The following is a 24,234-nucleotide window of genomic DNA, read 5'->3' as shown; positions in this document are numbered from 1 at the left end:
TATATATTCAGAGCCTAGTATAGTTAGAGTAGGCCTTTTTCATATTCAAATATTGAGTAAATAAATGACCAAAAAAAAAAGAGAAATAAAAACCCAAAGAGGTTAAAAATCACGAGGCTTAAGATACAACTCAGTGTTCTGTGCTTTAAAAGAAAAAAAAAAAAAAAATCAGCAAGACAATCAGCATGTATCTGGCTCCTTTGCGCTGTAACACTTTCTCTTGTGTGCAATGGTTTCCAAAGTGTGGTCTGGGCATCCCTGAAGTCTGTTTGAGGACCTGTGAGGGCCACAATATTTCTGTCATACTCAAATGTTGTCACTGGCATTGTACACTCTTTCCTGAGTGTCAGGGGAGAAGTTTAGAGGCTAGTTAATGGGTGTTTTCACACATGACTGACCACAGAAAGGATGAGAATTTAGCTGTCTTCAGTTAAGCCAAACTAAAGAGCTTTGCAATTGTAGAATAATGCCATTCTTCTCACTAATCCCTGAAAATGTTTTATGCTAATATTTAATAGGTTTATTATTGTTATCACAAATGACTACTAGATACTTTAAAAAACCTCTGGGTTTTAACTTCAAATATGATAACTGCTAATAGACAAAGAACTTAGGTGCCTTGGAGGGGCTGAATTTCTAAGAATATCAAGGAGATTTCCCATCAGTTTGAGGGCCACTGCTCTTGTCCTGCCTCAAATGGTCAAACTGCATACATGGGCATGAAGCAATTACTATCCAAAATGCAGTAAAATAGAAATTCCGACTTCTGTTTTGTTTTTGTTTTTTTTTTTTTAGACAGGGTTTCTCTGTGTAGTTTTGATGTCTGTCCTGGATCTTGCTCTGTAGACCTGGCTGGCTTCAAACTCACAGAGATCCACCTGCCTCTGCCTCTAGAATTACTGGGATTAAAGGTGTACGCCACCACCGCCCAGCGAAATTTTGACTTTTGAAGCCACACTGCTCCAAGTTCTGCTTGCCTGTGTTTTTCCAGCACTCAATATGTGAACACCTTTGATCATGCATAATAACACCTTATCCAGCTTTCAAGTCTGTCCTTCCTCATTGTATACAACTCCATATTGCTATGTATCAACAGGCTCATTAACATGTTCTGTATTCATCTCTATCATGGTCTTTCAATAGTATTTTCACTTGTTTCTTAAAAGATCAAAGAATCCACAAAGGCAGAGTGGTAGAGTATGGAATGATAATATGCATTGGGATCTAACGCACTGGGGGTTGAATTCTTATTTCCTTGTTGGTAACCCAAACTCACGGCAAGCTTCTTAACTCTACAGGCTCTAGTTTCTACGTTATTTTTTAAAAATGGCAAAAACGTAACTCTCCTGCTGTTCTTTCCATTGGCTGGGAAGAGCTTAGCAGAGTGTTCAACACACACTGGGTTTGTAATAATATTTATGATTAAAAATTTGTAAATTGTACCTATTCAACTATACTGCCTCCAGCAGTACAATCCATTAGCAAATATTCTCTCATTCTTTATTTCTTTCTTTCTTTTTTTTTTTTTTTTTTTTTTAGACAGGGTTTCTCTGTGTAGTTTTGGAGCCTATCCTGGAACTCACTCTGTAGACCAGGCTGGCCTTGAACTCACAGAGATCTGCCTGGCTCTGCCTCCTGAGTGCTGGAATTAAAGGCCTGCGCCATCACCGCCCGGCTTAAATATTTCTTAAACTGAAATGTAAGATAGGAATTTCCTCGTGATACAGAAAAAATATGAACTCTTTATACATCAAAACTAGATGAACTATTTTAAGACTTTCTATTTTGCTAGAAACTGCAGTGTTTCTCTTATGTCTCTGAATCTTTTTTCCTTCCTCTTTTTATTTTATTTTATTTTTTGAGACAGGGTTTCACTATGAAGCTCTGGCTGTTCTAGAACTCACTGTGTATACCAGGCCTCCAACTCAGGAGATCCGCCTGTCTCTGCCTCCAAGTGCTGGGATTAAAAGCATGCGCCACCATACCCAGCTTTTTCCTTCCTCTTAATCTGCAATTCTAAAGCTCTCAATAGAGTTCCAAAAGAAAATCTATTACTATATTCACATACTCTTTAATTTGTCCTATGATTATTTCTGATCTGCCATTAGGTGTTCCATAAACCTTAAGGGGGTAGGCGCTCCCCTCTGAAATTGTGAGAGACAATTTTCTTTCTTTTGGCAGAGCAAAAAATTTTTATATGTCTTCCATGACATATACATCTTTATCTTTCACACAAGTATTCTGGAGTATTGGCACAATAAAATAAAAAATTTAAATACACCTTAGATATTAGAGGCTGAAGGTAACAGAAAACACATTATATCTATAAAGTATTTCTCAAAGGTGATTATCAGTCAGTATCCAATTGTGCTACACCTCAGAGATACACAGAACATGGGTATTGACTCATTGGTGACCTACTATTTTAGGATAAGAGGATAGTGATGGTATTTCTTAAGATTTAAGTTTTTAAAACTCTTGACAGCCTTAACAAGGCCAAAGAATATCCAATCCTGAGCATTTTGTTGACGCATAATTTGCATTTCAAAATTGGAGAGATGAAAACACGTATCTCCCCCGCCCTCATTTATCTAGTGTATCTTACAGCAACATCAACATGTTAGAGCTGTTTTCGAGTTAACTTTAAACACCACCCCAAAGTGCAGACTTAAGCTAGCTGCCCTAGAATATTTCGAAACTCCTGTGAAAGGTTGAAAGCCAGAGTACTGGAGTTGCCAAAAAGAACGAAGAAATTTAACAGGGAAGCAACAGAAGAGAATTGGAAGGCAAATGTATCGATAGATACAAGAACAGTGCTTTGAGCCGGGCGTTGGTGGCCCATGCCTTTAATCCCAGCCCTCGGGAGGCAGAGGTAGGGGGATATCCGTGAGTTCAAGGCCAGCCTGGGCTACAGAGGGAGATCCAGGACAGGCACCAAAACTACGGAGAAACCCTGTCTCGGAAAACCAAAAAAACAATAGTGCTTTGAAAAGAAACTTCATTAGATTCCCGAAAGCCGTGGGGGGAAAGGAGGGGGTGTAGAACGAGGGGCAAAGGGCACAGAGGGGGGGGAGATAAAAGAACCTCAGAGGTTCTCCTTTGACGGTTGAGCCAATCCCCTCTACATATCCCGAACTAGGATCAGTGGGCCCTGCCTGCTTTAGAAGTCACCCCCGTCACTCCTTTCTGCCAACGTCCCTTTCCAAAGCACGTTGTCACTCACCTCCAAGAACTGTGCCCAGGAAGATGCATTTCTTTTTGTGACGTTTCAGAAAATTCCACATTGATCTCAGCATCTTCGGACCCTCCGGGTGTGGGTTGCCTAGGGGAGAGGAGGCTGACTCACCAGGAAACCGTGTCTTCGCCAACCTGGGCCGGACCTCCGGCAGAAGCAGAAGCCCAGTAGTGGTGCTAGGTGCTGCTCTCCAGAAACCACAGACGCTTCTCTGCGCAGAGGCTGTCGGCGGAGCGGAGGAAGGGGGCGTGGACTCCACGGAGCAGCAGTGCTTTTGATCCTCCGGTCGCCGCTTACTGGTCCGGGACGCCTGGGTACGTCCGCAAATAGCTCCCGGGTGCCTCGCCTTTTTCTGTCTTCCCGGAAGCAAGGGCCCGCGCCCGCCGCGTTCCGCTGCCCACTCTCCTCCCGCGCCCTGGCCTGGGTCTCTGAGTGACGGCGGTATGGAGGAGAGGGTGGACTCCGCCGCCGCTACAGACGGCTCGTGCGTGGTGTCGGCACAGGAGACCGAAAAGTGGATGGAGGAGGCGATGCGAATGGTGAGGAACCCGGCAGGTGGATGGTGAAAGTGCAAACTTTCGGCCACATCCTGACACACACACACACCCCAACCACCCACCCCCCGCCTCGTAGTTGAGCCCATGTGTCTGGCGCGCTTTCTCATCACCATTATTTATCAGCTCTCAAAATATCTAAATCAGTAGCTTGCTTCATTCTCGGGACGTTTTTCTTGAACTTTGTCCACAGTAATTTGAGTTGAGGGAAAACACAGAAACTGATTGGTGTTACCACATGTGGCCCTAGCTGCTATGCTACCCACCTGCCTACTACCTTCCTTTCCATGGATGGACACATGCTTTTAAATCCACACAGCCACATGATTTTGTGGTTTGCTCCTACACCCTTGAACAAATATAATGGAAAGAAGCTGAAGATGTTTCTTTTTTTTTCTTTAGATATATTTTTATTTTTAAAGTACACTCATAAAATTCATTAATTACACTCAATGATATTAATTACATTTGTGGTATTCATTGATTACATTCACAGTATTCATTCAATAATTGTATTTATAATATTCATTAATTACATTAATTGTATTGATTTATTACATTCATGATATTATGTCATGATACTACTGTTCATTTGTGGGGTTTTTCCATCACACAAAGCAGAGATTCTGTACTTGGGAAATCATTGCTCTATATTCCCTTCTTCTCCATCTTGACATAACATCTAATCTTTCTGTCTGTATAAATTTGTTTATTCTATAGATTTCATGTAATACAATTCTATAGTATTTGTCCCTTTTTTGAATGTAAAAACATTTTATGTACAACTGCAGGAGAAATAATACACAGATAGCTTGAACATAAAACAGGTTACAATGTAAAAGTCCAGGGTTATTTTAAACAGTAAAATATTTTCTCTGTAGAAAATAGTATAAATGATAACATTTCCCAATAAGCTTTTTTAAGCCAAATGATAGCTGAATTATACATATAAATACTGATTAGGTTCTGGGATACAGAAGAGACCTATCTTCATCTGTTCAGAGAGCTGTTTTACTTAAGTTGTGTAAGTGAGATTCCTAATCATCTTCCCCTTCACTGTTTGATTTATGGCAGACATTTTTCTATAGGCTAATCCATAACAAGATTTTAGCCAGCATTTTCTTTCATCAGCTTGATATGGTACAAATTCTTATCCTAATAGTGGAATGTTTCATTAAAGCTTGCCCAGTGATTGGGTAAAACCAAAACTTATTTATAAGCCTCAGTCATCCTAGGGTCCCCTCTGCTAGGTAGCCTCCCTGGATCTGTGGGTTGCAGTCTGATTGTCCTTTGCTTTATAACTAGTATCCACTTATGAGTGAGTACATACTATGTTTGTCCTTCTGAGTCTGGGTTACCTCACTCAGGATGATATTTTCTTTTTTTTTTCTTTTTTCTTTCTTTCTTTTGTTTTGTTTTGTTTTGTTTTTCGAGACAGGTTTCTCTGTAGCTTTGGAGCTTGTTCTGGACTAGCTCTCTAGACCAGGCTGGCCTCACAGAGATCCACCTGCCTCTGCTTCCTGAGTGCTGGGATTACAGGCATGTGCCACCACCGCCTGGCTCAGAATGATATTTTCTAGTTCCATCCATTTGCCTGCAAATTTCATGATGTCATTGTTTTTCTCTGCTGAGTAGTACTCCATTGTGTATATGTACCACATTTTCTTAATCCATTCTTCAGTTGACGGGCATCTAGGTTGCTGCCAGGTTGTGGCTATTACAAATAATGCTGCTATGAACATAGATGACCACGTGTCCTTGTGGGCTGAAGATGTTTCTGGTAGAGAGTCATGAAACTATGTACCAGTACAATCCTCACCTGTCATTTGCTTACTCTTTCTAGGGATTGCTGATTATGGAGGGCTCTGGTCATATTTACATGTTGTTCCAAGCTTTATCCATACTGATCTGTGCTTTATCCATATTGATGTATACCAGGGATAGAAGTTTGTATATATATATACACACACACACACACACACATCTCCACTCTTTCTGATGCTAGGTTTTCATCCTGTGAACATTATGGAATGTACTTAACAGGGATCTAGGTGGTATAACCACCTACACAACAATTTATTTACATTTTTATAAGGGCCTTCACACTGAGTTCAGCCATTGATGTAGGAATATTCTTTTTGCTTATTCTTTTACAAAATTAAAATATTTAAACTTTTTATTCTAATGCTTACAAAAGTTCACATTCATAAGAAACTAAAGTCTAGAACATTTAACAAATTATGTAAAAATGACCCAAAGTCCTGACCTCAGAGATAGCATTGCTGACATTTTGTGAGCATCTTTCATATATTTCTGTCCTTGTGAAAACAGAAACACATTTTGTCATAAATGGAATAAGGTATTCTCCTTTTTATTGTTATGAACACTTTTTTATTTTGGCTTGTTGTCTTTCTCAGAGCCTGGGGTGGGAAGAAAAGAGCCTTTGTTCTTCAGTTTTGAAGTTGAGAATTTGCTAGTTTGTGGAAGACCAAGTCGCCATTTTGGTGGCAGCGCTTTGGCCCCTTCCAGAGAAGGCCCGCTTCTTAAGTTCAAAGCCATCCCCACCATTAGGCCTGTTTCGCTTGACCTCTTTTGCTCTGGTGAAAAGAGGAAGGGACTGGCTAGCAGAGGTGGGAGGGGCGTCGGAAAGTCTGAGACAGGATGGGGCGACAGGGATTTCCCACTTTCACACACATTTTGAACTTCTCAGTAGAGGAAATGTCTGCACATTTTGATGTATATGTATTGGAAAATGGTGCCTCTAAATCGACTCCCAGAGACTTTGTATTCTTCTCACCTCCCTTTCTCTGGACTGATACTACACTCACTCTCGGCATGGCCTACAAGGCCATTCCTCATCAGTAATGTTGTTGGTTTCTTTAAGGTAGTCCTATCATTTCTAGTGAGATAAATTTACTTGAAGGAAAAGAGAGGACCCAAAGGAACCAGGTACCAAGACACACAGTCCTCTGTTGACCTGGGAGCAGAGAAAGGCTGGCAGGACAGCGGTGCTGTGTACCATGTCAGGCTCACAGTGGACTGGGCTCTTGGTACTCCCTATCTCTTTCCTTCTACGTAGGTACTTCCTACTTGGTTGGGGAGTGTAAAAAATAATGTGTGTGTGTGTGTGTGTGTGTGTGTGTGTGTGTGTGTTTGCACATGCACGCAGGGTACACACATGTATAAAGATTAGAGGACAGCTTTTGAGAGGACAGGGATTTTTCTCCTTCCATTGTGGGATCCGGGGATTGAACTCAGGTCATCAGGCTTTCATAGCAAGACTTTCCCCTAATGAACCATATTACTGGTCCAGTCTTTGATTCTGCTCTGTGTGTTTGAAGCTGCTCCTGTCACGGAAATAGGCTTACAGAAAGTCTTGTCACATGCCTTCCGTTTTCAGTCTCAAACTCCCCATGTCTCTCCCTCTAACTCCTCCCTCTCCCCTTGTCCCTTGACCCTCTCTAAACCCAACACCCGATGAAGTGTCTGATGAGCGAAGGCACCGGTGACAGAAGAGAGGCCAGAGGGAGAACGGTGCAGAGGACCCAGCGCCCGGCACTAATAGTTGCTCCAATAATTGGTGAAGTGAGTAATAAGGAAAGCCAAACTTCCTAGACTTGCACTACAAATGTCTCACATGGTCAAGATGGCTTCCCCGTGCCTCAGTCTCCGCATCTGTACAATGGAGATAGTGAAAGTGTCCCTATCACTTTAGGATTATACACAAAATGAATTTGTAGTTACAAAGTGCTTAAATAGTCCCAGACCAAACCACACTTAAAAAACCAAAAGAATATCTTACCTACATATATCTTCAACCTCTCAGGATAAGAATACTTGAGATGCAGACATAGTGTCACCTCTTCCGAGGTCTACTGGGAGAATTCAGTTGAGAGCTGAAAATCTGACCCACAGGAAGTCATTTTTCGAGACCATACTTTTCTTTTACACCATTCCACCTAAATGGCCTCTGTCACTGATCTGGCCTAGTGGCTATCCTTCCTTCTTGGCCTGTATTTTTCTATGGTCTTCTCTACCAGTCAATAATCTGCCTTACATCCTCCCTCAGTAGGCTTGCTAGATCCTTATTTACTTAATAGTTACCAACTTTTCCTTTTGAAGGAATTGTCAACCACAGGAAACTGCACACAGTAAAAGTGTATGTAGAGAGGATCCATTCATGCAGTTTTCTTCAGCTACCCAACTCTAGTACACTATCAGAGCCAGGGACATCTCACTGCTATACTCCGAAGAGCTTCTTTTTTATTTTATTTCATATTCACTGGTGTTTTGCCTGCATGTGTGTCTGTGTGAGGGTGGCAAGCTCTGGAACTGAAGTTGTAGACTGGTGTGAGCTGCCATGTGCGAGCTGGGAATTGAACCCAGGTCCTCTGGAAGAGCAACCAGTTCACTTATCCACTGAACCATCTCTCCAGCCTCATGAAGAGCTTCTTAAAGTTTCATCAGCTCACAGTGTATGTCTTTTTATGTATGTTTCTGTGCAATGTGGATCATAGATTTTATGCATATTTGTTTTTAAAAGAAATTTACAAAATATTTTCCAAGTTTGTGCCATTATTACATAAAATATCCCTAAACTTACATGTGTCTCTTAGAAGTTGTGTGACGTAATGACATCCAGTCTGATCATTTTTATGGTATTGGTACTCCATGGGATTCTTTCTTTCTTTCTTTCTTTCTTTCTTTCTTTCTTTCTTTTTTCTAATTTGAGACAGGGTTTCTCTGTGTAGTTTTGGTGCCTGTCCTGAATCTCACTCTGTAGCCCAGGCTGGCCTTGAACTCACAGAGATCCGCCTGGCTCTGCCTCCCAAGTGCTGGGATTAAGGGTCTGTGCCACCGCCGCCCGGCTCTCACCTGATCTTTTGCAGAGCCTTCTAAGCACTGAACCTCTGAGACTTTCCACTGTGTGTTGCAGGCCAAAGAAGCCCTTGAAAACACTGAAGTTCCTGTTGGCTGCCTCATGGTCTACAACAATGAAGTTGTGGGGAAGGGAAGAAATGAGGTGAATCAAACCAAAAACGTAAGTCGAGCGGTATAAATGCGGTAACGAACTATAGCCGTGATGGGGCCAATGGGTAAAACAAGACCGAGTGTGTCCTGTGGGTCAGTGTGTGTGTGTGTGTGTGTGTACACGCGCCTCAGGCTGCAGGTGGAGGTCAAGATGCCTTCCTCTACTACTCTCCACCTTACTTTTTGAGACGATCTCTCCCTGCACCGGGAGCTCATCTGTACAGCTAGGGTGGCTGGCCAGAGAACCCTAGGACTTCCTTCACCCATGTTTCCTTTCTTCTACACTGGGGTTGTCTATGAATGTATGTCTGGGTGTGTGCATGGATTCTGAGGGTTGAATTCAAGTCCTTCTTATTTCCCAGAAAGCACTTTGTCTATGGACCCATCTCCTCAGCCCGAGACCTTCTTTTTTCTTCCTTTGTAAATGTTCATTTCTTTTTTTTACCTGATTGTAACAGTGATACATACAGTGCTTATTTTTAGATGTCAAAAATTCAGAAAAGTTCAATGAAGCTATACAATTCTAGTAGATGATTTTCTGTTTCTACGTTTGTGATCTTAGCCAAAAAGTAAGAAATTTTTTTTGTTTTGTTTTGTTTTGTTTTTCGAGACAGGGTTTCTCTTTGTTGTTTTGGAGCCTGTCCTGGATCTCACTGTAGACCAGGCTGGCCTTGAACTCACAGAGATCCAGGTTAAAGGCATGGGCCACCACCTCCGGCTTGTTTGTTTGTTTTTTCTTTCTTTTTCTTTCTTTTTTTTTTTTTTTTTTTTTTTTTTTGATTTTTCGAGACAGGGTTTCTCTGTAGCTTTGGAGCCAGTCCTGGACTAGCTCTGTAGACCAGGCTGGCCTCGAACTCACAAAGATCCACCTGCCTCTTCCTCCCATGTTTTATATTTCATTATGTTTCCCTTTTAACACTGGAGTGAAACCCAAGAAGGAATTTTGTTACATCAGAATGTCAGTGCAGAAGAAGAAGAACAGAGCCCATGTCTGCTTGTAACATATTCAACCTGAAAATTGACCTTTGCAAAGAAGATCCATTTAACTTGTAATGCATTCCTTTAGCTTCTTTAATTTTTTTTTCTCCTGGGGGTGGGGCAGGGAGGAAAGGCTTTCAATGTACAAACTGGAGGGAGACATAAAAGGATTATATTGGAGAAAACATTTTTGGATAGTCAATGGAGTAAGGTCTTCAAGCTGTCTTCAATTACACGTGTTTCAGCTTTAATAACTTGATGTATAGTGGCCAGGTTGGAAAGTTCATGGTTTAGAGCAGTGCTTCTTAAACATGGTGGCACAACAGTGTGTCACTGTAGACATGTTTGCGAAGTAGAAATCGGTGAAAGTGCCATGTTACATTTCATGATTATAAAGTACCACCAGATGGACCGAAGGATAACGTAACTATAGTACCATTGACGTGGACTTTGGTCTTACATGTTTTGAGAGCATAGAACGGTCTACTGTCAGCACTGGGGCTCTGAGGCCTTGAAAGTTCATCCATCACACCCCCAAGGTGTGTAGCAAAGCTCGTGTCAAGTAGGAACCCAGATCCACAAGCAGTTATGACAGCATGAAAACATTCAAGGCAGACAGTACACACCCCACAGTTAGAGGCTATGTTGATGCTTACTGAAGTTCTGTTTCACATAATTGCCACGGGGCCCAATTTGTATTGCATGGTGTTTTATAATGTGTTTTACAGGAGAACCATGACCGAATCCCCACTCACTTTGATTTCTTAGACATTTTGGAGTTAACCAGGGTTATTCCACTATCATGTCTCACATAGACTCACCCTTTGAATCCAACCTAGAAAGGCTGCAATGTGAGGAGCCCAGAGTTCTACTTTGGGCTGTGAGATCAACATTGCTATGTCATTTGCCACCCCCTTTCCCTGTGTGTTTCCAATGCATGATAAGACAGCTTAGCTTGTGTTTCGTTAGCAGTGAAAGAGCGATTTGGCCAAGGTGGTTCAGTTCAACTGGTATTTATAAGAGTTGTGAGATGGTTGGGGATTTAGCTCAGTGGTAGAGCGCTTGCCTTGCAAGTGCAAGGCCCTGGGTTCGATCCTCAGCTCAAAAAAAAAAAAAAAAAAAAAAGAGTTGTGAGGACGCCATCTCTCAGGAATCCCGAGCTGAGCTTTAAAGACTCCAGTTGGAGGAGTCCTTGGTGTTAAGTTATCTTGTTGTCTTGGTATACAGCCAGAACCATACCGGCCTTCTGTCCCCGGTTTCTGATTGTGTGATCACCCTGACTTGCTCCTCTCTGCCATTGGCTATCACAGCATTGTGGGCCAATGCCAGCTCTTTTCTCACTATGCTCCAGGGCGTGGGAAAATGAACACCTTTCTGTCAGCCTCGCCCAGTGGTGTGCTTGTTGAACCTGCAGTTACATAATCACATGCATATCATGTCACATGGCTGCTCTCCTCTAGGTAACCAGTGGACGTGTTTGATCACCCATAGTGTCTCCCTTCCACCAAAAGTGTATTCTCCACAGTGAACAGGAAATCAAGCATGGTAGCTCTTGCCTAAAATCCTAAGCCTTGGGAGGTTGAGGCAGGAGAATTGTTACCAGTTTGAGGCCAGACTGGGCTATGGAACAATAGCCTGTTGTTGTTGTTGTTGTTATTATTATTATTATTATTATTATTTATAGAATTTAGTGAGCTTGTATAGAGTTAGCACTCAGTATCAATTGTCAATAAATGTTATTGTCACAGATATTATAAATTGTTGCTTAGAAAATCTGTGCTTTACAATAAACTATTTTTATTTTGGACTGTTTTTTTTTTAGTTTTCTTTTAAAATTAGCATGCAAAGTAATATGTTTCTCTGTGAGATTTTTACCCATGCTCTTCAGTGGCCTTCTCCCGGTCCCTCTCTGCCACAGCTAGCTAGCCTCTTCTGTTTTCTTGTCACGTGGAGTCTAGTCTGTTGCTCTCCGGGTTTGTTTGTTTATTTTGTTTTGTTTGTTTTTGAGACGGGGTTTCTCTGTGTTGTTTTGGTGACTGTCCTCGATCTTGCTGTGCAGACCAGGATGGCCTCGAACTCACAGAGATCCGCCTGGCTCTACCTCCCAAATGCTGAGATTAAAGGTGTGCCACCACTGCCTGGCAGCCCTCTTTTTTTTTTTTTCATTCTTTTTCCTCTTCCTCAATTCACTCTCCCTTAACAACTCTTACTTCCCTTTCATGGTTTTATGATCTGTACCCTTATATCTATACCTATATGAAATTTTAAATCTTTGTTCCATCTTTGAGAGGAAATATGCAATATTTCTTCTGAGTCTGAGATACTTTGTGTAAGATAATACTTTGGGAGTTGGGAAAATGTGGTCAGATTGCTTGCTCTGCAAGCACAACGTCTCTGAATTTCAATCCCCAGCCCCCACATACAAAGCTAGGTGTAGCCATGCCGGTACCTGCAGCCCCGGAGCTGTGGGAGGGCTAGATGGGAAGGGATCTAGGATTGCTGCAGCTATGCCCCAGGTTCAGTGAGAGACTCTATCTTTTTTCTTTTCTTTCTTTCTTTTTTTGTTTGTTTGTTTTGTTGTTGTTGTTGTTGTTGTTATTGTTGTTGTTTTTCCAAGACAGGGTTTCTCTGTGTAGCTTTGCGCCTTCCCTGGAACTCACTTGGTAGCCCAGGCTGGCCTTGAACTCACAGAGATCCACCTGCCTCTGCCTCCCAAGTGCTGGGATTAAAGGCGTGCGCCACCACCACCACCACCACCACCACCCCCCGATGAGACTCTTATCTTAAAGGATCAAGACAGAGAGTCATGGGATGGGGTAGCTGACATCCTCCTCTAACTTCTATATGCATACAAACGGGTGCACATACCAGCACACACGTGTACGCATGCACTTTGTGGTTCTTTGAATAAGAACGGCCCCAGTAGGGTCAAACGTTTGAAGGCTTGGTTCCCAGTTGGGGACTGTTTAGGAAGGATTAGGAGGTGTTGCCCAGTTGGAGGAAGTGTGTCAGTGGGGGTGGTCTTTGAGGTTTCAAAAGCCCAGGCTAGATCTAGTCTTTCTATCTGTCTGTCTGTCTCTGTCTCTGTCTCTCTCTCTCTGCCTTGTGCTTGTGGATCAGGATGTAGCCTTCAGCTGCTGTTCCATCACCATGTCTGCCTGTCTGCTGCCTGCCCTGATGATCGTGAACTAACCCTCTGAAACTATGAGCGAGCCCCCAGTTAAATGCTCTCTTCTGTAAGTTGCCGTGGTCGTGGTGTCTCTTCACAGCAAGGTGTAGTTGGCAAAGATCCTCTCCCATTCTGTAGCCCCTTTCTTCATTCTGCGTTTAGTTTTCCCCACTGTGTGGCAGCTCCTAAATCTGTCAATTACCTGTGCTGTTGAAATTTTTTTCAGCAAACTTTTGCTTCTACCTATCTCTTGAAGTGGTTCCCAGTTTTCTTCTAGAGGCAAAGACATTTCGGGTTTCATATTAATGTCTTTGATCCAGTTGACATTGATTTTTGTGGGGGGTGAAAGAAAGGGGTTTAACTTTATTCATAGATGTGGAAATCCGTTTTTTCTCAGCACCATTTGTTGAAGAGGCTATCTTTTTTGCAATGTATGTTTTTATATTTGTCGAAGATCAGGTAGTTATAGCTATGTGGATTAATTTTGGGTCTTCTATTTCACTTACCTAATACCTACCGTTTTGTCACTATGGCTCTGTAGAGTAATTTAAGGTCAGGTGTTGTAATATATTCCTCCAGAATTGTTCTTTTTGCTTAGGATTGCTTTAGCTATTCAGATTCTTTGTGATTTCATATTAAGGTTAGCATTGTTTTCTTATAGTTTTGCAAAGAATGCCATTAGAATTTTGATGGGGATTGCATTGACTTTGTCAGTTGTTTTTGGTAATACAGCCATTTTCACAATATTAATTCTGATAATCCATGCTCATGGGCAGGCTTTCTGTTTTCTATTTTCTTCAATTTCTTTCTTGAATGTTTTAAAGTTTTCATTGTAGAATAAAGGTCTTTGACCTCATCAATACAATTTACTTCTAGATATTTTAAAAAACTATTTATGAAGATGAGATTTGTTCCCCTAATTTCTTTCTTGGATAGTTTGTTATTGATATATAAACAATCTACTGTTTTCATCTATGCTGATTTTCTGTCCTGCCACTTTGCTGAAAGTGTCAGATGTCAAGGTTTCCTGGTGGAATCCACAAGGCTCCATAAGTACAGGATCATGTCATCCAAAAATGAGAGAGTTTCACTTCTTCCCTTCTGATGTACATGCCTTTTATTTCCTTTTCTGGTCCTACTGCTTTAGTTAGGACTTTGAACACTCTTTTGAATAAGAGGAGAGAAAATGATCACTCTTGTCTCATGGTGTGATTTTGAGGAAATGTTTTAAGTTTTTTCCTCATTCAGTTTGTTGGCTATAGGCTTGTCATAAATGACAGTTATTGTATTGAGATTTATTACCTCGATTCTTAGTTGGTTCTGGACTTTTTATCATGAATGTATATGAACTCTGTCTGATTCCTTTTCTGCATCTATTGAGATGATCATGCTATTTATATCTTTAAGACTATTTGTATAGTATATTGCACTTACTGATTTGTATATGTTGAACCAACCTTGTATCTCTGGAATGAAGCCAGCTTAATTGTTATGTGTGAACTACTACTACATTCTTGCATTAGGTTTGCCAGAATATTGAGAAATTTTGCATCTATATTCATCAAGAAAGATAATCTACAGTTTTCTTTCTTTGTTGTACCCTCATCTGATTTTGTTATCAGGGTAAGACATGCATTGTAGGACTTCAGTAATGTTCTTTCCCTTTTTATTTTGTGGAACAGTCTGAGGAATATTGGTGTTAGGTCTTCCTTAAAAATTTGGTAGAATTTGGCCATGAATCCATACAGTCCTGGCTTTTCTTTGTGGGAGACTTTTGATTACTGTTTCATTGCCATTACTTATTATCTGTTTAATTTGTCTACATCTCCTTGACTTAATTATTGATATATTCCATGTGTTTAGGAATTTGCATGAAGTTATTTTGAAGGCTTATTTTCTTTTGTGCATGTGTGTTGTGTGACACCACTCTGCAGAGATGTAAACAAATGTCGACTCACCTCAGATCAGGAACCAACCATAGACCAAAAGTAAGGGTATCACCAAAGCCTGGTGAACCAATTCATTTTACTTGGGTTACTTCCAAGAGCCAAAATGACTTCATGACAGCTATACCACAAAAGCTCGCCCCAGCCTGTGTGGTGGCTCATGAAAGCTGGAAATCTGAAGCTCACTGCAAAAGTTGCAGGCAGCTTGTCAGGTTGGAGAGCATTTCTTTCAAGCACAGTGTTCTCTCGAATCTTTGTCTCTGTCTCTGTCTGTCTCTCTCTTTGAGACAGGGTTTCCCTGTGTAGCTCTGGCTGCCCTGGAACTTGCTCTGTAAACCAAGCTGGCCTTAAACTCACAGAGATCCGCCTGCCTCTGCCTCCTGAGTGCTGAGATTGAAGACATTTGCCACCACCACTGGGCTTTAAGAGTGTCTCTTATCAGCCCTTACTGCTTATATGTAATTGGGGAGGGAGGGGGTATCTAGTATATCTAGTCAGTTTCAGTGACTTCCTGAAGCCTTTGAGTTGTTTACTTCATGTGCTTAAGGAGATTCCCTGCAGGGTGGAATGTTTTATGTCCCCATAAAACAGTGGTTCTGAAGTTATGAGTCACAACGGCCCATTCACAGGGTTTACCTAAGACCATCAGAAAACACAGGTATTTACATTATGCTCTATGATACAGTAGCAAAATTACAATTATGAAGTAGGAAGAAAATAATTTTATGGGCGGGGGATCACCACAACATGAGAAACTGCACTAAAGGGTCACAGCATTGGGAAGGTTGAGAACCCTGTCCTAGAACATCCTGTGTCTTAAGGAACTATGTCTAAAGGAGAAGCTTTGTCTCAGAGGAAACTGGTACAAAGCTGTGTGTGTGTGTGTGTGTGTGTGTGTGCATGAGTGCACCTGAGTGTATGTATATGTGTGCAGGTGCCTTCAATGTTTTGCATATTTTAAAGACGTCAGCTGTATGAAATGAACAGTATCAACACACATCTCTCTCTTTCAAGGCTACTCGGCATGCTGAAATGGTGGCCATCGATCAGGTCCTAGACTGGTGCCATCAACACAGCCATAGTCCTGCCCAAGTGTTTGAACATACCGTGCTGTACGTCACCGTGGAGCCGTGTATCATGTGTGCAGCTGCTCTCCGCCTCATGAGTATCCTTTGGCTTCTGTGTTTCCTGTCTGTACCTTGCCTGTGAGCAAGACAATGGCCAGATACTCATTTTCTTCTCTTTTTACCGTTTGTTTTTCTTTTCGATGTTGAGGGTTGAAGCCAGGCTTTTTCAAGTGTATGCTCTGTCGTGGAACTATAGCCCTCCCCAGCTTTCAGTTTCTCAGTGTGTGGAGACAGTTATGAAACACATTGTAAAATTTAGAAAGAAGCAGGAAAGATGATTTTTTTTTTTTAACATAGTAAAGTTACCTATTCTTTCTCTGTATCAATCGCCACGAAACCATTGAATCCATAAGCTACAGAAGGAAAAGCTTGGAACTAACTTAAACACTTGTGTAAGGATGAATCCAAATTAAGTTAGAGCATAGGACACATTCAGAGGAATATGCTTTGCCCTTGGATGACAAATTATGGGTAATTTAAATATTTTCTGTTCATCTGTTTTTGTATTTGTGAATAGGTATTCACAAATACAAAAACAGATGAAGTTCAAGGTAACGAAGAAGTGAAAATGTCACCTGATATTATCACTGTACGTGCATGGGAATTAGTAAGTTAGTGTTCTGTAGTTGGGTTGTGTCTTGCATAAAGTGAGCAACATATATGCTGAGTGCAGTCAGTCTCTGAAGTTTATTTTCCAGCACTGAGAGCCTTGTGGATGCTAGGCAAGCACTTCTTCATTCTTACATTTTCATTTGCTTTTAAAATTATGTGCGGCTTTAGCACTTAATAGAGAGGGCCTTTTGGGTACAATAAAGCATACTATCTCCATGTAAGCGGAGTTCTGGACACTGTTATTAAGTTATTAAACCTCACCCTGCATTGCAGAGAGAACAGGGAACAACGTGGCTGGGTTTTTGGCTTTTGTTTGGATGATTATTTTGGTTTGGTTTCTTACTTTCTTTTTTTTTTTTTTTTTCTTTTGAGACTGGCTCTCACGTAGCCCAGGCTGGCATGGCGCTCACAGTGCTGGTTGGCCTTAAGATCTTGATTCTCCACTCTCGAAAGGCTTGGACTACAGGCACATGCCACCATGCCAGGCCACCACCCACATTTTTACATTTTAGTTAAATTTATTATTGTGAGGGGCATGGGCGTGCCGTGGCATTTGTATAGCAATCAGAATACAGCTTTCGGGAGTCCATCCTCCTCTTCTTCTACAGTGGGTTCCAGGGATTCAACTACGTATTTTAAAAGGTGAAATTGTTGAACTAAATTTCTAACTCTGCAGTGATTCTGAAAAAGTGATTAAACTGCATATTGAGTAAAAAATACCCAAATCTCTTCTGTTTACAATAGCCAGGTTTTCAACTTTAAAAAAAAAATTATAGGTTATTACTATGTGGGCAAGCACATATGAAGGTCAGAGAATAGTTTGAGGGGCTGGGTCTCTCCTCCCACCATTACGTGGGTTCCAGGGATCAAACTTAGCTTGTCATGCTTGCATGGCGAGGGCTTTTACCAGCCGAGCGAGCCATCTTACTGACCCACACGATCGCTAGATTTTGATTTCTAAATACTTATAACCTCTTTCTCTTCATTTGTGTAACAAAATTGTATTATTTTCAGCCGTGAGCTTTAATTGTTTTAAAGTCTAGACTGAGCTCTCTAAGGTAGTTGGCATCAGCCTATTCTTGCCATGATTCTGGACACCCTGTGACAGACTTTAATTCTGTGCTATAAATCCCGCTGGTTGTCTATGGCTGCCAGAATGAACGGTTTGGTGGTTGTGGTTCCGTCCTAAACATTGCCTCTGCTGACCTACCCAATACCGGGAGACCGTTTCAGGTAATATAATCTGCTTATTCCCTCCCTCCCTCCCTTCCTTCCTTCCTCCTCCCCTCCTCCTTTTCCCCCCTCCATCCCTCTCCCTGTTCCTATCTCCACTCCCCTTCCGTGGTCAGTATTCTAAAATCCCATGACAGAATCCGATAGTACCTCGGGCCCCCTGGGTTGAGTTCTTTACCTCTGACTGAGGAAAAATGTATATTCCTTCTCTTCACTTCCAGAATTTGTCCTGCAGGGGAGTCGGCAACTTACCTGAACTGTTAGCTTCTAACGGGGTTCACTGGCACCTTGTGTGGGCTTAGAGACTATCTTTCTGTTGGAGCAAATGCTAGCTTTGTGGTGTGATGATGGTATTGGCCTGCATCGGTGACTGGGATGCTATTCACAGCCAACAGTATTTAGGCCCGAATTTCATCCTTTTGTCACATCCATTGCAGCTTCATTATTTTGGATGCCTCTTAATGTTGAGACTTCTCCTAGACCGGAGAGCCTGCATGACCTTCAGCTGCTAGAGATTCAACTTGCCTCTCTAAACTTTTGTCACACTCTGGGAAGTTTTATTGAAATTGTAAACATTAGGAATCTACATGTCGGGATGCATACCCATTTTTCTATACTGATTCATTCTCCACGATGGAGGGTTAATCCGAAGGCATTATACTCGAAAAAAGAATCAGTAAATGCTGGAATTTCCCTTGAAAACCTCACATGTTCGTAGGCTGTGGTGAGGCCTTCCAGAGCCCTGATCCTGCACAGAGCAAGTTTTGGAAAGCATTCTGCCTTGAGTTTTCCAGCTGAGTGTAAACTCCCCTAGCCACTGTTGTATTTAAGAACAGATGCCTTTAACATCACATCAGAAAGAAAGGAACAGAGCGATGGGAGTAAATGAGGTTGATTATTAAAGATTTCTGCAAAGTGACTTCATTTTTCCAGTCATTTCTAGGAGCTGCCCAAACATTGCTTATATAACTCTTTGCACACGAATTGCTGGCTCTGTACATACGCTACTTCCTTTATGAGAACAACCTAAGTAATTTCTCAGAGTTTCTGGACAAAACTAAGATGTGTCCCTGGGGGTCGGTCATAGGTGGAACATTACTCTCTAAGATGTAGGTGAGGAGACAAAGTGTTTGCCATGCAGCATGAGGACCTGAGTTTGGGTCCCCAGATCCCACTGAAGGCCAGATGCAGAAGCAGGTATCTGGAATGGAACCCAGGGGTCCTGTGGTGAGATGGGATACAGAGACAAGGAGAGTCCTGGCCAGCTAGCCTGCTGCACTTAGGATCAAACAATAAGAGACTCTGTCTCAGCAAAGTGGAATGCAAGAGCAGACACTTGAACTTCCATTCTGGGTCCCACTTGCCTGCTAGCCTGTACACACACACACACACACACACACACACACACACACACAAAAAAAAAAAAAAAATAAGTAAATAAATAAATAAAAAGAATATTGATGTCATGAAGTCTTGAACAGTTTTCTGTCAGAGGTCTCAATGTGGTCAGTCTTTCCCAACCTGAAAGGTTAATTTATAGCCCATCTATACGGCCATGTTGGCTCAATGAAAAAATGAGTGCCTATGGTTTGAAAGCATAGACCAAGGGTTAATGCCAAATGACGCTCTAAGGAGGTCTTTTGAAGTGCTAACGCCTCGGCATCCCAGGCTTCTGGATGCTGTGTTTTCTTCCTTTTCTTTGGCTGAGCTCATAGGACAAGGGACAAAGGGAGGTGGGGGTCTCACATCAGAATTATAGGTTCTTTTTTTTAATATATATATGTAATAATGTCTTATGAGCAGCGTAAAATTCAGAGAAACCTGTGGAACTATTGTTTTTTTAAAAAATGGTTATTCATTTTTAATATCGCTTCTGTTTAAAACATTTATTCCTGCAAGAATATTTTTTGTTAAAAGCTATACATATTGTAGCTCTGGTTGGTACTTTAGAATGCCATCGTGATGTCTAGACCCATATACAGTTTTCATTTTTATTTTTTTCCCCACCTCCGTGTTTCTCCGTGACTCTCCTTGGACCACGTGTTAGAATCTCCTGTAGGGCTTTTGCGTTTCTCTGTTCTCAGACCCTGGGTCAGATGCCAAGCCCCTGGAGGAGAGGGTCTGGTGGCTTCAGATGGACATTTACAGAGTGCAGGTGGAGGTGCTGGAGGGCTCCAGTCCTGCACACCCAGACCGACCGGTTAGCATGGTGGGCTGAGAAACCAAGGGAGGAGAGGATTCGAAATGAAGCATGTGTGTGTGTGTGTGTGTGTGTGTGTGTGTGTGTGTGTGTGTGTGTGTGTGTGTGTGTGCTGAGAAACCAAGGGAGGAGAGGATTCGAAATGAAGCGTGTGTGTGTGTGTGTGTGTGTGTGTGTGTGTGTGTGTGTCCGTCCAGTCACGGGACCACAGAGCTGTGCGGGGGAAGGAGACCATGTCTCCATCCCTGAGTACCGAGCGATGCCCGAGAGGCAGCTGCGGTGGAGTCTTGAGAGCCGAAGACCGTGAGGATGAGAGGAGGAAATGAGCCGGAAAGCGAAGTCTGGCGTACTCGGGGAAGGGTCGTTCGTTCTCAGCAGAGCCCCAGAGAGGCTGCCCTCCAGCCCAGCGTTTGGTCCCATCTCGTATGTTTTTAATTTCTTCCCCTTTCCTGCTCAGCCCTTCAGCCTGCTTCCACACACACACACAACCCACACTCCCCACCCCGTCTCCAAAAAGTGCACTTCCTTGCTTCTGTCCCTGTTCAGTCTCGTCCTTATCCCGTATTTCACTCACTGTTCGTGACAGTTCTCAATTCTTACTTGTTCTTTCACATATTTTCATCTCTCCTGCCCAGATCCCAAAGTAAAAAACAAACTCAACTGTTTTCTTACATCCTCCGTAGAAGAACTCGGAAAATGTTTCCTGTAAAGGAAAGTAAAATCGGATAGTAAATATTTTTAGCTCTTGTGAGAAACATAGGCACATAGTTTAATCATTAAAAAAAAAAAAAACTCTTAAAAGTGTAAAAAGGATTGTTAGCTTGTCATTCTTAGCTGCCTGGATTTGTTCTGCCGAGGATTAGTTTACCTGCCTTAGGTGAATCCCATGCTTGTTGAAACTCTAGGAAATAATAGCAGGTAAAAGTAGCTCACGATTCATGAGTACCTGCTTAGCATCTCATGAATCTTTAGCATCTTAACATCTTTAATCAGTACAGCGTCCCTCTGTAGTCCCGTTACATACCATGGAGAGTTTAAGTACCAACAGAGTGGCTGATTCTGAGGGACGTTGGGCTAAGGCTGGGAGCCCCTTCTTTTGGAAAGGTGCATCGTTATCCATGCTAATATTTGTCCCGAGCAGTGAACGTTGTGTGCAGCCTGTTCATAATACATTGCTGTTGGGGTATAACCCCCACACGGTCCCTGCCAGTGCTCACCTCATGTCTCTCCCTTCCTCAGTGCATCCCTGGATATCGTGCTGAAGAAGCCGTGGAGCTCCTAAAGACCTTCTACAAGCAAGAAAACCCAAATGGTCAGTTTTCTTCTGGAGCACAGTGTGCCCACCTTAAAACAACTCGGTGTGAGCAAAGTTTGGCATTACTCATTTTCTGCTTCTCTGTCTTTTTTTTTTTTTTTTTTTTTTCTTTCCAGCACCCAAATCAAAAGTTCGGAAAAAGGATTGTCAAAAATCCTGATGTTCGGATGAAAGACCGGTGCCCTTTGGAGACCTGGATAGAACTCCCGACTGAGAGCCATGGGCATTGCTGGTCATGTTTATATGTTGTTGTTACCGTGTGGGAGGAAAATGGTGTCTCTTGTCATGTCTTTTGCTCTGTTAAGGGACCCAGTGAGCCCTTTTTAAAGCCCGACAGATGTAAACAGCGATTAGCTCTCCCCAAGCTGAGGAGAGTGTTTGGAACGGGAAGAATTAAGGTTTGAAGTCACAGACATCAGCAAGCTAGTGCCCGACCTTCAGCCACAGGGAGCTCTTGGTGGCCTGGGGAGATGGCTGAGGAATAAAGTGCTTGCCGCACAAGCAAGAGGCCTCCATCCCTAGCACCCATAAATGCCACGTGGGCCAGGTGGCCTGCCTGTAATTCCAGTGCTTAGTAGGCAGAGTTGGGCTTCCGAGATCCCAAAACAGGCTAACTAGTTAGGTTAGCCCTTATTGGTGGGCTCTGTGCTCAACTGCCTCAATGAGTAAAGTGAAGAGTGATCTAGGGGGACCCCCCAAGGTTCAACCTTAGACCTCACACATGCATCCCCCCCCCCCAAACACAAGTGCACACATAAGATACAAATACATACATCACACATTAACATCCCACACATACACATGCAGGAAGTAGAAGAAGGAAAGAAAGCCTTGGGTTTTTACTGAGTGCATTCAGACCCAGTCCTGCACAGGACTCCACCTGGGCTCGTGCTAATTTGTAATATGATTTTATGTCTATGACCATGCGTGTTGGGGATTCATGTGTGGGTGTGGAGGCAAAGGACAATCTCAGGTCCCTCTCCTTACACATAGTCCCCTCCTCTTCCTGATGTTTTTGTTTGTTTGTTTGTTTGTTTTTGAGACTGAGTTTCTTATTGGCCTGAAATTTACCATTCAGCTAGGCAGGCTGGCCAGGAATGCCCAGGGTTCCACCTGTGTTCATTAGTGCAGAAATTACAGACAGGCACCACGCACCATGCTCTCCCTCCCTCCCTCCCTCCCTTCCTTCCTTCCTTCCTTCTCTCTTTCTTTTAAACATGAGTTTTGGAGATTGAACTTTTGCCACAGTATACTGTCAGAGAAAATGGATGCTTTTTAAAGTAAGGGCTTAAGGGTCATTTTTAAATCATAGCATATTGGTACAATAAAATTTTATTCATGTCTTCTTTGAAGAGGAGTAGTCTTAAATAATGGGTGCTAGAGAGGTGGCTGAGGGGGTAAGAATATACACTGCTCATTCACAGGGTACACGTTCGGTTCCCAGTACCTACATTGGACAACTCACAACTTCTTGTAATTCTAGTTCCAGAAGTTCCAATCCCCTCTTCTGGACTCCATGTGCACCTACACTTACATGCGCACACATTTCCACAATACACACACACACACACACACACACACACACACACATACACACATACACACACACACACACACACACACACACACACACACTCACTCACATAATTAAACATTTTTTAGAAGATAAAATTGAAAGTGAAGTAGTTCCTTATAATAGAGCAACTGTTCTGTTTACATCCATATCTTCCCTGGAACAAAATTAAGACGTTATGCTCTCAAAACAAAGACCTTGTATTCTCACGAGAGATAATTGAAAACTTATATGGCTTGCTGGAGAATGATAGGTGCTGCTGGGCATAATGGTGCACACTGTAACCCCAGCTCTGGGGAGGTCAAAGCAAGAGGATCATGAATTCAAGGCAAGCCTGAGCCGCGTAGGAAAACACCCCCCAAAATTACTGCCAGTTGATACTTGGACTAAGAATGCAGGAATGGCGGGTACAGGATTGATTAAATCACTCAATCCGAAATGTCAAAGCCATCACTCTTTCAAACACAGCTGATAAAATTTAAATTCAGTAGCTCAAAGTTTGACCTCACAACATCTCCCCAAAGGGTCACTGATGGGAGATGGGGCTCTTCTGAGCCTCCCTGGGCGCAGTGCCCGTCTCTGCCCAACAGGGGGCCTCGCGGTTCCACCGCAGGGCCAGCGCCCGCGCCAGCCCCGCGGCAGTGGAGTTTCTTAGGCGCATTCAAGTCCTTGATGCAAAGCGGCTGTGTTTGTTGACTCTGCCATTTGAGCGCTGTCTCCGACTTGTTTGTTTTGAATTACATTACAGGCTGGAATGTGATTGTGGCGGTAGTATTTTTATATTGCCGGGGGGAGCAGCTAATCACAGTTACATGCTTCAGAGGATTTATAATTGCGTGGTTTTGTGCGTGTGTGTTTTTAACAGCATTTCAGAAGTTTTATGGGCGAAGAATACGCACGATTTTAAATTTACAATAATGGTCTGTGCACCTTCTCTTCGGTTTTATCTACTTTAAAAATTGTCTTCTCATTAAATTTTAGTGCCTTGACTAGTGTGTTCCTTTTTGCAGTTGGTCATAATTCACTTCTGGCTCCTGTGCTTTCTTGCAAGCAGACATCATTACATTTATTGACTTCATATCATCTTCTAGGTATTATCCGTAAAGCAGAGCAACCCGGGATCTCTCCTCTGTAGAGTACCACCGGGTCATTCTGACTGTGGGTTCATGGTGAACTTTTGATAAAGCGATTAGCTTGAAATTAGGGAGAAATGAATAAAAAGACTAAGGTAAAAACATACAGCCAGAAATAGTGTAGTGGG

General features: G+C 42.4%; 2 protein-coding genes across 6 annotated transcripts in view; one reads left to right on the top strand and one right to left on the bottom strand.

Moving 5' to 3' along the window:
- Pex3 (peroxisomal biogenesis factor 3) overlaps window positions 1-3,558 on the bottom strand; it is a 32,534-nt gene extending 28,976 nt beyond the window's left edge. For 2 of the 4 annotated variants that reach the window (XM_036168815.1, XM_036168814.1), the window contains exon 1: window positions 3,224-3,558. In XM_036168815.1, coding sequence (XP_036024708.1) covers window positions 3,224-3,296 — 73 coding nt within the window. In that variant the 5' untranslated portion in view covers window positions 3,297-3,558. The remainder of the gene's footprint in view (window positions 1-3,223) is intronic. The other 2 variants (XM_036168816.1, XM_036168817.1) reach the window with 1 other exon arrangement.
- A 69-nt stretch (window positions 3,559-3,627) lies between these two features.
- Window positions 3,628-22,175, top strand: Adat2 (adenosine deaminase tRNA specific 2). Of its 2 annotated transcripts, none has more exons than XM_036168820.1 (6): window positions 3,628-3,774; window positions 8,726-8,830; window positions 15,928-16,078; window positions 17,854-17,885; window positions 21,325-21,397; window positions 21,517-22,175. In XM_036168820.1, exons 1-6 carry the CDS (start codon window positions 3,679-3,681, stop codon window positions 21,558-21,560), a joined length of 501 nt encoding a protein of 166 aa, XP_036024713.1. In that variant the 5' UTR covers window positions 3,628-3,678; the 3' UTR covers window positions 21,561-22,175. The 2 variants fall into 2 exon arrangements, with proteins under 2 accessions (XP_036024713.1, XP_036024712.1); XM_036168819.1 differs by having other exon boundaries at window positions 17,779-17,885.
- The last annotated feature ends 2,059 nt before the right edge of the window (window positions 22,176-24,234 follow it).

The sequence above is a fragment of the Onychomys torridus genome, chromosome 19 (genome assembly GCF_903995425.1).
Source record: "Onychomys torridus chromosome 19, mOncTor1.1, whole genome shotgun sequence".
In the NCBI taxonomy this organism is placed as follows: Eukaryota; Metazoa; Chordata; class Mammalia; order Rodentia; family Cricetidae; genus Onychomys; species Onychomys torridus.
The sequence above is the reverse complement of the archived record's forward strand: the minus strand, read 5'-3'. Positions and strand labels throughout refer to the sequence as shown.

Excerpts from the sequence above, each read along its gene's own strand:
- Adat2 (XM_036168819.1), top strand. The coding sequence starts at position 3,679 with ATGGAGGAGAGGGTGGACTCCGCCGCCGCTACAGACGGCTCGTGCGTG. Across the intron at positions 8,831-15,927 it reads AGGTGAATCAAACCAAAAAC|GCTACTCGGCATGCTGAAAT; the intron begins GTAAGTCGAGCG and ends CTCTCTTTCAAG. Across the intron at positions 16,079-17,778 it reads AGCTGCTCTCCGCCTCATGA|AAATCCCGCTGGTTGTCTAT; the intron begins GTATCCTTTGGC and ends ATTCTGTGCTAT.